The 9,424-nt window shown below is 42.9% G+C and overlaps 1 protein-coding gene across 2 annotated transcripts in view; it reads left to right on the top strand.

Annotated features, from left to right (window-relative positions):
• GFOD1 (Gfo/Idh/MocA-like oxidoreductase domain containing 1) overlaps nucleotides 1–7,712 on the top strand; it is a 71,659-nt gene extending 63,947 nt beyond the window's left edge. For both annotated transcript variants that reach the window (XM_054650613.2, XM_054650687.2), the window contains exon 2: nucleotides 266–7,712. In XM_054650613.2, coding sequence (XP_054506588.1) covers nucleotides 266–1,185 — 920 coding nt within the window. In that variant the 3' untranslated portion in view covers nucleotides 1,186–7,712. The remainder of the gene's footprint in view (nucleotides 1–265) is intronic.
• Nucleotides 7,713–9,424: the final 1,712 nt, after the last annotated feature.

A 9,424-nucleotide genomic window follows, 5' to 3' on the forward strand; every position in this document is an offset into this window, starting at 1 on the left:
TTCAGGCCCTCATCTTTGAGCTCTTTTTAGACAGGAAGGCTTTTTGAAAATAAAAAGGATCACATTTTCACTGTGGTGCTTAAAAAATTCTTACATGTATTTTGGAAGCATGCCAGAGTGGGTCTTTATGCCTTGAAAACATTTCAATATGGTGTTATTCTTTTAAGGTCTTTCTCCTTGGCTTAGTCTTTAGGAATAGCCTTGAGGCTTTCAGCTTACTGTATTGATAAAACTTTATTGATGATTTTTTTTCTCACCATTTCAGGCATTGGGAAGAACGTCATCTGTGACCGAACGGCAACTCCCCTGGATGCCTTTAGGATGATGACTGCGGCTCATTACTATCCAAAGCTCATGAGCATCATGGGGAACGTTCTGCGCTTCCTGCCTGCTTTCGTGAAGATGAAGCAGCTGATCCAGGAGGGTTACGTGGGGGAGCTGCTGGTGTGTGAGGTGCAGGTGCACAGTGGGAGCCTGCTGGGCAAGAAGTACAACTGGAGCTGCGATGACCTGATGGGAGGCGGGGGCTTGCACTCGGTGGGCACCTACATCATCGACCTGCTGACCTTCCTCACCAGCCAGAAGGCCGTGAAGGTGCACGGGTTGCTCAAGACCTTTGTGAAGCAGACAGACCACATCAAGGGCATCCGGCAGATCACCAGCGATGACTTCTGCACCTTTCAGATGGTCCTGGAAGGGGGTGTGTGCTGCACTGTGACGCTCAACTTCAACATCCCAGGGGAGTTCAAACAGGACATCATTGTGGTGGGCTCAGCAGGACGGCTCACTGTGATAGGCACCGACCTCTATGGACAGAGCAACAGCTCTCCTCAGCGGGAGCTCCTGCTGAAGGACTCCACACCAGTCAGCAACTCCTTGCTTCCGGAGAAAGCCTTCAGTGACATCCCATCCCCCTACCTGCGGGGCACCATTAAGATGGTCCAGGCTGTCCGGCAGGCCTTTGAGGACCAGGACGACAGGAGGACCTGGGACGGGAGGCCCCTTACGATGGCTGCCACTTTTGACGACTGTCTCTACGCTCTGTGTGTGGTGGACACCATTAAAAAGTCAAACCAGCTGGGGGAGTGGCAGAACATTTCAATCATGACTGAGGAGCCAGAACTGAGCCCGGCATACTTGATCAGCGAAGCCATGCGGAAGAGCAGGATGTCTCTGTACTGCTAGCTCCTCTGAGCTCTTAGGAATGAATAGGAACCAGACAGCTCTTGAAGGAGATGGTAATTCAGCCCCTTTGAAGGGCTTGGGTGTCTTAGCTGAGGATTGCAGGAGAAGGAAATACAGTGTCTGGATCAATTAATCTGTTGGCAGCTAAATGCCAAATTGATGTGGTCCTTCGAAATGCCCAGGACAGACAGGAGACGTAAGAGCTGATAAACTTAACTGTTTTAATAACAGTATTGGCTGGCTGATTGCAAAGATATATCATGGACTCATCCCCTGCTTGCAGGTGCTTTAGATTATCCAATTGTGTTTACTGTGAAAGGTTGGGAAGATCCTTTTAGATTTTCCTCACCTACCAGAGGGCTGTGAAGGTACTGTCATGTCGTTAAATTTTCTGTAGTGTCTGACATGAATGTTTCCTACCATGACAGCTGACACCACAATGTTGTATTACTACACCTCCAGCCAACACACAGAATAACAGGACATGATGTGAAAGTGTTGCAGGATTCAGAAAATCTTGGCAGTTCACTTTTCATACAGTCTGTTAGGAGCTTCTCTGTGTTGGTTTAGTAGTTGTTTTTTGTTTTGTTTGGTTTTGATTTTTTGTTTTGTTGGGGTTTTTTTTTAAAGCACAATTAAATAGGAAAATGTGAGGCTTTTAAAACAAAGCAGTCCTCAACCACAGTGCATATGCCCGGGTATTTGGTGAGGGAGGCTCTTCTGTGAGCTCCTGGTAAGAGTCAGTGTTATGGGTTTTCCGATTAAAATGGGTGATGGAAAACCTTCATGGATGGCAGGTGGCACGACCCAGTAATGATAATGGGGTTTATTATGCAGCGGAACTCAGGCTAGTCTTACAAAGATTTGCACAAAATTTCCTGTGTTTGGGACTGACTTTTGAGTGAATTCATCATGCATTTTGGTTTTAGGTGGGAAACAGTAGGAATATAACCCAAAACCATACGATGTTTGGTTGCATACACAAGCGGTGTTCTTTCAAACCACTGTGAACTCACACTTGAAAGATGCACACCAACAAGTAATTTCACATCCCTCAACCCAGAAGTGCTCATCTCCCCCAAGTTCTAAGTGTGGGTGAAAAACAAAAGGGATGAGAAAATTTCCCATGTATTTACGAGGAAAATAAATTACATAGGACCCCCAGCCTTCTCACTTCCTTAAAGTGGCCAGCTACTGGTACTGTATTAATCATTCCCTGTCACGAGTGCAGGGGTGGACAAACTCTTTTGCTATGTTTGTCCTGTTCTTCTTTGTAATATTTTAGATTGCAGTTTTGAAATAATTATTCTTTTGAGAATATCTTCTTGAAAGAATATAGTGAAAGGCACATGTTTTATCCCAGTAAATAGGGATACTGTTTTTCTGAGTAAAGCTGCTCCAGTGCTGATGTGTTTACAGCTCTAGGTCTTGAGATAGTAAAAAAGTAGAACACAAGCATATAGCACTAAATAGTTTTAAACTTGAGAAAAACCTTTTCAGGGTTTTTTGTTAATTTTGACTAGGGGAAGTAAGAGAACACTGGGGTGAGCAGTAAATATAAAGAGAAAATATGTTTTTGAGCAGGAGGGCATCAATAGTGTTGTTCATCTTATCTGACTATAGTCAGCTCAGTTGGATGTCTTGTCCTGATCAGCAAGAACACTGCAGTCAATACAGAGAGAGCTCTCCAAAGGCTGACTCAGTTCACCCTAGCATTAATATAGAAAGAGGTGCCCACTGGAAATGCCTGTCTTCCTCCTTTGCAGAGAATTTTGGCTTCTAAATTTTGGTGTGGCTGAAGTTAGGAAACTTGACTCCCGGCCCAAAATTGATTCATATGTGCTTAATATTTCAAGAGCATATATATGACCTTTTGTTAAATAGTCCCCAATGTGTGGTAGCGTGACTGATGAAGGAATAATGTAATACTGCAAAACCACACCCAAGGGGAGAATTGTTTCTATCCATGCTGTTCTGCCAGTTCTAGCAACTCTCTCTGGGGCTGTTTTGGCTAAAACCTCGGGCAAGGCTTCATCATTCCTTCTTGGAAGCAGCCCTTGACAAGTTTGGTTGTTTTCTTTTTTAAATGGGTTTCTCTGAGAATTCCAGAGGTAGTATCTGTGCCAATAGGAATCTCCCAGTGCAACTGTCATGGTATATACCATGCTATCCACTTCTTGCCCTGAAAAATAAGTAACACAGAAGAGAGGATTTGATCAAGAAATCACCTGTCTCCTGAAAAATAGAATTACCCTCAAGGGGATCAAGAGAGTTTTCATACAGTGAAGCAAAACCCATTTACTGAAAAGAGTGGCTAGTTCAAGTCATGAATGCAAGCCTGGTGGATAATTAACCATGTCTAGTTAAACATCATCCAAAAGTGGAACCAAACATGGACCAAAATGTTTGTGAATCTTGCTTCTCAGTTTGGCGATTGTGTTGGAGTTGCTGTTCATGTCTTTGCCCTTCTTTATGGTTCACAAATGTTGGTGTGTTTCCTCTGTGTGTTTTCTTCTTTTCCCTGTCTTTCTGGGTTTTGTGATGCCAGTTAGAATCCTTTCCCCTGCCCCTGCAGTGAACAGGTGAGACACAGTGAGTAAGGATAGTACTACTGAGCTCAAACTTTCTGCCCCAGACACAAAGGTTTGGGTGACAGGCATCATCCATCCTCTGTGCAGACCTACTGTTGATGCAGCAGAAAGAAAATCCAATGCTTTGGTTACACAGACATCTGATGCTGCTGTCTGTACTGGCTTGCAAATGGGTCAAATCTTGCACAGCTCCTTGTGCTGACCCAGAGAGAGCAGGGCAGGGTGGGACCTCTTCTTCTAATGGTAGCAGAGATGCTACATTTATGTTACCTAACTGGGATTGCAGCAGGAGCTGCATACATTCAGGATTGTATGGCAGTTTTTCCATTCTCTGGGAGGTGAAGGTGCTGCAGTGTCAAGTGTAAACATACTAAACTTCCACCTGGCTTGGAGGAGGAAAGAATTAGTGTATTTATTGAATGCGTATTGCTATTCTGACGAATAGTTTATTTATAGTCTGGAATTTTTTCTTGGCAGCATCCAGCCCTCTGTTCCTTTGGTGCAGTTGAAAGTACATTGAATTTGCCCTAAGTAGCCCCTGGAGTTCAAGTTGGATTTAGGAATTTGGGGAGCAGATAGCAGAGATGTATTTGATTGAACTCAGATGCAGTACCATCCCAGGAAACATGTATTTGGAATTGCACTCTTAATGCTGTGCCACAAGGTTTGAGATGAATGCTGCTAAATTGGTGCAGGCCTAGGAGCCAAACTGCAGCTACTGCTGGAATTTACAGTAGCCCCCAAACGAACTTGTTCATACACTAGATAAGAAATTTCATTCCTCTTTCCCAGGGCTGCTATTGGAGAGGCTCTTTCCTTTGCCATCAGCCTGTGCACATAGGATACTGATCCTTATGGTCTGTTGCCAAAGACAGAAAGAGCCAAAGGGTGAGCTTTGCTGTTCTGCAGGGCTCTGTTCCAGTGCTGGGACAGTCAGCTGAGAGAGGGTGTCTTATTTCCCATTAGAATTGCATTGGGATTCACACCAGGGGTACGGCAGCCCTGCACTGACAGCAGGGCACAACTGAACTCCTTAAATGTGCCCAGAGAGAGGGTGATGATTGCAGCAGGGAGCAGCAGGAAGGTGTCTGCAGGCTGGTACCTCTGTGCCTGCCCTGCAGGGAGGATATGCTGCTGCTGTGGAGGCTGAGGGCTGCACTTCCTGAGGGTGACAGCAGCAGCCTTGCTCCAACTCTGTGTGTGGGAGCCCAGGAAGGGACCCTGCCCTTGGGGAAGCAGAATCTGTCCCATACTCCTGCTGGATAGGCACATCCTCATTGCTGATCTCAGTGGAGTCCTACATGGAAGTGTAAGAACTCTGCAGGAGCTTGGGCTTTCCTACATCCAGTACCATGCATGTGGTAAATCCATAGTACTTCAGCTGTAAAGTGAGAAAATACCCAGTAGAGACATGGGGAGACATGGAGACCTTACCCATGCAGCCAACACGGCAGAGAATTGGGCCATGCCTTGATGGGTTTTGGCTCAGGAAGGCCTGCTCTGGAGCTCATCCTTTGCTTTGGCTGAAGCAAATCAGCCAAATTTGATTGAAATCCCTGCCCAGCCAGCATTGGGCAATCAGAGGCACTATCCACTTTGTACTAAGTTTTCCCTTCTTTTCCATAACTTTCCAAAAAGTGACTGAACAAGCGAACAGCTGTTCTGGTAGTTCAGCCATTCTAAAAAAGGAGGCTTTTCTGCTGCATGTGGTCACAGCACAATGACAATTCAATTCCTTTTTTAGTTTTGTGTCCATACAGATCTGGAATAGACCCAGACAATTTAAAATTACTCACTGTTCTACCAAGAAAAGGCATATTTTATTTAGATAAAGGTAAACATAGTATCTTGATGTTTTTGCAGAGAATCAGAAAGGAGTGATGACAAAACTTCTTGTTGCTGGGAATTTTTGTATTTGACTTTTATTTATGTCCTTCAGCATAAAATATCACTCATTATGCAGTCTGTTCACTAATAGTTGCTAAGTTCTGTATTTACAAGCCAGAGTTGTGGCTTTGTGCAGATACTCCACACTGGTTTGGTGTTCCAGTGGCCCAGTGATGTACCCTTAGTATGTATGAAATGCAACACTGGACTTTTGACCTGTGCAGTGATCTCTGGGTATCTGGAGCTAATTGTGAAATGGCAGGATTAATCAGGACAGCAGTTTGTTTTTGTTGTTATTGAAGTTGTTACTTGTGGGGAGCAAAGTTTGTAAATTTTAGAGATGAAGTGTGACTGAATAATATTTGGTAGTCTTATCTGCTTTAAAATTTCCTCTTTTTTGAGCTGCTGGGTGAAGTCTGTCCAATAAAAATAATTTCCCCTTAACTGCCCACTCCCATTTGCTCATGAAAAGAAGAAATTTTAAAGTAAATGGGACTACACATAATGCTACATTCATGCACTGATGTCAAAACCTCATGACTTAATGAGTGTATGAAGCCACAGTCCAAACAAGTAATGTCTTTTTTGAAGCTGCCAGATCGAGGCCTTGGGGTTGCGGAAAGAAGGTTATCAGCACAGGTCAAACTGAAACAGCTTCTATTCAGCATTTTGAATAAATTGAATAAACAGAATGGCTATGGTCAATCCAAAACTGAACACATGTTTGTATAAGGGTATTTTTTTACATTTTTTAAATTTTGGGATTAAGTTCCATTTTTGCAGAATGCTGTTTCGAAATTAAAGGTTTATGTTTTGGCATGTGTGAAATAAATTGGTTGGGGCTGGCTTATGCGGGGGGGGTTGTTTTTTGTTTTTTGGGTTTTTTTTAATCCGTACTTTAAAAATCTCATCCATTCGGTTAAAGGATGTTCAGTGAATTCAGCTGCCCTTGGGCAGGTTCAGCTCTGAACCTGGACCCTCACAGTATCTTACAGTGACCCCATTTTTAACATCTGAATTTGGGCTTCTGAGTTTCCTTTGTGTCTTGTGCCAGTAGGAAAACTGATTCATTCCATGGAGTTGGCAACAGATCATCAAGACAATTTTTGCAGCAATGCCAGCCATTGTCTTTAAAAGCACTTAACTCTATTGACTTGTTTACCTTGGTTATTTATGACCTTCCAGCCATCCAGTTCATTATTTGTTTTCCTTTTTTTATATCAGCCTTTGGACTCACTTCCCTGCCCTCTCTGTTTCTCATTCCATTGCAAACCTGGAGGCGAGCCTCCCTTGTTATCCCCTGAGCTCCTGCTCAGATTATGTTACACATGGCATACAGGGTGGCTAACTACAACTTGAAGTGACTTTTAATGCATTACAGGATAGGTGAGCACCACAACTGCTCAAGTGTGGGGCATTCCGAGTGCCCAGCCAGGGCAGGAATCAAAGCTCCCTGCTGTGCTGTGCTTGACGAGCAACACTCACTGTTTCTCTTCCACTGGTTTGCTTTTATTTGATTTTGAAAATGAGAAAATGTTCAGTTTTTTGCTGTGTCAATATTAAGTATATATTTATTGTTTTTCAGACATACATACATATATATAAATGCTATATATATATAATGTCAACGCATGGACATATGTACAGTAGATATTTTAAAGAGCTATTTATCAAGAAAAGTAAGTGTTATAAGTAAACAGAGTTTATATTTTCTATATTATGTAGATAGCAAAAAAAAAAGTGGTTAAATTATACTAGGACTTTTGGGGGGGGGTTGGAGAAATGGGCAAGGACTGGTTCTAGCATTTTAACAGCCAAACTACTTTGTACGGAAGCTGCCTGCTGTGCCTCTCGGCTGCAACATCTGTTTGTTTCTTCTTTTAGAAGATGATGTGCATTGTTACTTTTACATTGCTTGGGGAATGTAGTTAGTTTATTCTCAGCCAACTGGTATGTGCTGCTTAAAACATGGTTTCCTGCTGTTCTGCATACTTGCATTGATGGAATAAAAGGATCTTAACTGGCAAATAAAGATGTAAAAGGTTGTGATCCCAGCTGTCTCTGGTCTTTCCCCCACACTTGTATTTTGGGGGGTATGTGTGTGTGTAATAACCATCACCTCTGCCTGGTTTCTTGCCTGTTAAGTTCAACAAACAGAGTAAAATACATGGGCTTTGTGCTTGGAGGTGAGGATTTTGATGGAGGGAGAGGAAGAATGAAGTTTAACACTCATTTAACACTCATTGAAGATTTTATGTATTGGCAAAGAATGAGCTAGTGCCTAGGGGGTGGTTGTGTCTCAAGGGGACAGCTGCTTTTGTTGTCAAAGGATGCAAGTAAGTCCAATGTCACTGCAAAATTGGGATATCCCCTCCCTGCCACCTGGAGATCCTTCCTCCTGGATTTTCTTTCTTCTGGATCCTTTAATTCCTTCTTTTTCCACCACAGCCTGGAGATCCTCTTCTTACCTGACCACTGGTACTGTGGAATGTTTTTGCCTTCCCAGTCCCCAGCTGCCTCCAGTGACTTGCCCATGCTTACCTCCATCCTTGCTCCCATCTGCCAGGAGCTGTCTGCTTGTCTGGTGCTCCTTTTCTCCCCTCTGTGTGGGAGTATCTGAAGTCTCATAAGGATCTTCTTATTCCAGCCCCTCTGTTGCTGAATAAAACCTCATTTGGGTATGAAGGAGAAGAAATTCTGAGGTCTGAGGGAAGATTTAGTGCCTCTGTGACTGATGTGTAAAAAGGATAGAGGATTTCCTGCATTGCCTTTTAGAGCAGAGCGCACAGAAAGATGCTGAATTCTACTTGTATCAGTGCACACTCCATTCCCAAGCACTATGAGAGTGTGTAAATCCGAGGCACAAATCTGTGAAGGGATGGGAAATCATCATCACTTAGAATGCACACTACCCTCAGACCACATAATCTTGTAAACTGTATATTTCTCATATATTAAAAAAAATTACAGAGTTGGTATATTTTTTATAAAATTTACAGTGTGGTTTCATCACAGAAATGTAACATGTTAGCAACTTCTGTTACTACCACTGCAATTATCAATACTGTAAAGATGTACTGATATTTATATGCACATAAAGTACTATTTTATCAGTTTTAATACACATCATTTTCTTAGTCTGAAGAGAAGAAAAGCACAAGACAAGGCAGCATCAGTGCCCAGGTCTTCAGGAATTACAGTTTAATGTTTGCCTTGTCCTCATGCGTAAATGCAGTATAACCTTGCTCAGGTTTGCAGATCACCATCCCCAACAATCAGGCACTGAATTAGAATACAGCCAAATTTCACAGTATATCCTTTCCCATCAACTTCAGAGTAAAACAAGGCCTACTTGTTTTTAAAAGGCTAAAACGTAGAAATCTCTAGGAAACAGCACCCGGGGGAGCAATTACTGTGAAACAGTGTTGGAGGTACAGTGGGGTTATTAGTACAGCATTCCAGTGCACGGTATATAACTGTACAGGTAAGTGAAAATGCAAGAGCAAGTATAAACATTCCACACTAATGAGGCTGCACAAGTGCTAAGATAAACATTTCCAAACCTGTGTCAGCACACTGAGACACTTAAGTGCAGATTTATGAACCCAAGTGAAACTTCCGCTTTTAAAACAAACTGCAAAACCGTAGGTGAGGGGGAAGACCTCTTGCCATTTTCCCTAGTTTTTGAAGAACCACAGTTTACCCTGGCTTGTCCTGCTGTTTTCTGGAGCCCCTATTGATTACCAGCTATGCAGTAAAAA

The sequence above is a fragment of the Agelaius phoeniceus genome, chromosome 1, assembly GCF_051311805.1.
Source record: "Agelaius phoeniceus isolate bAgePho1 chromosome 1, bAgePho1.hap1, whole genome shotgun sequence".
NCBI classification, from domain to species: domain Eukaryota; kingdom Metazoa; phylum Chordata; class Aves; order Passeriformes; family Icteridae; genus Agelaius; species Agelaius phoeniceus.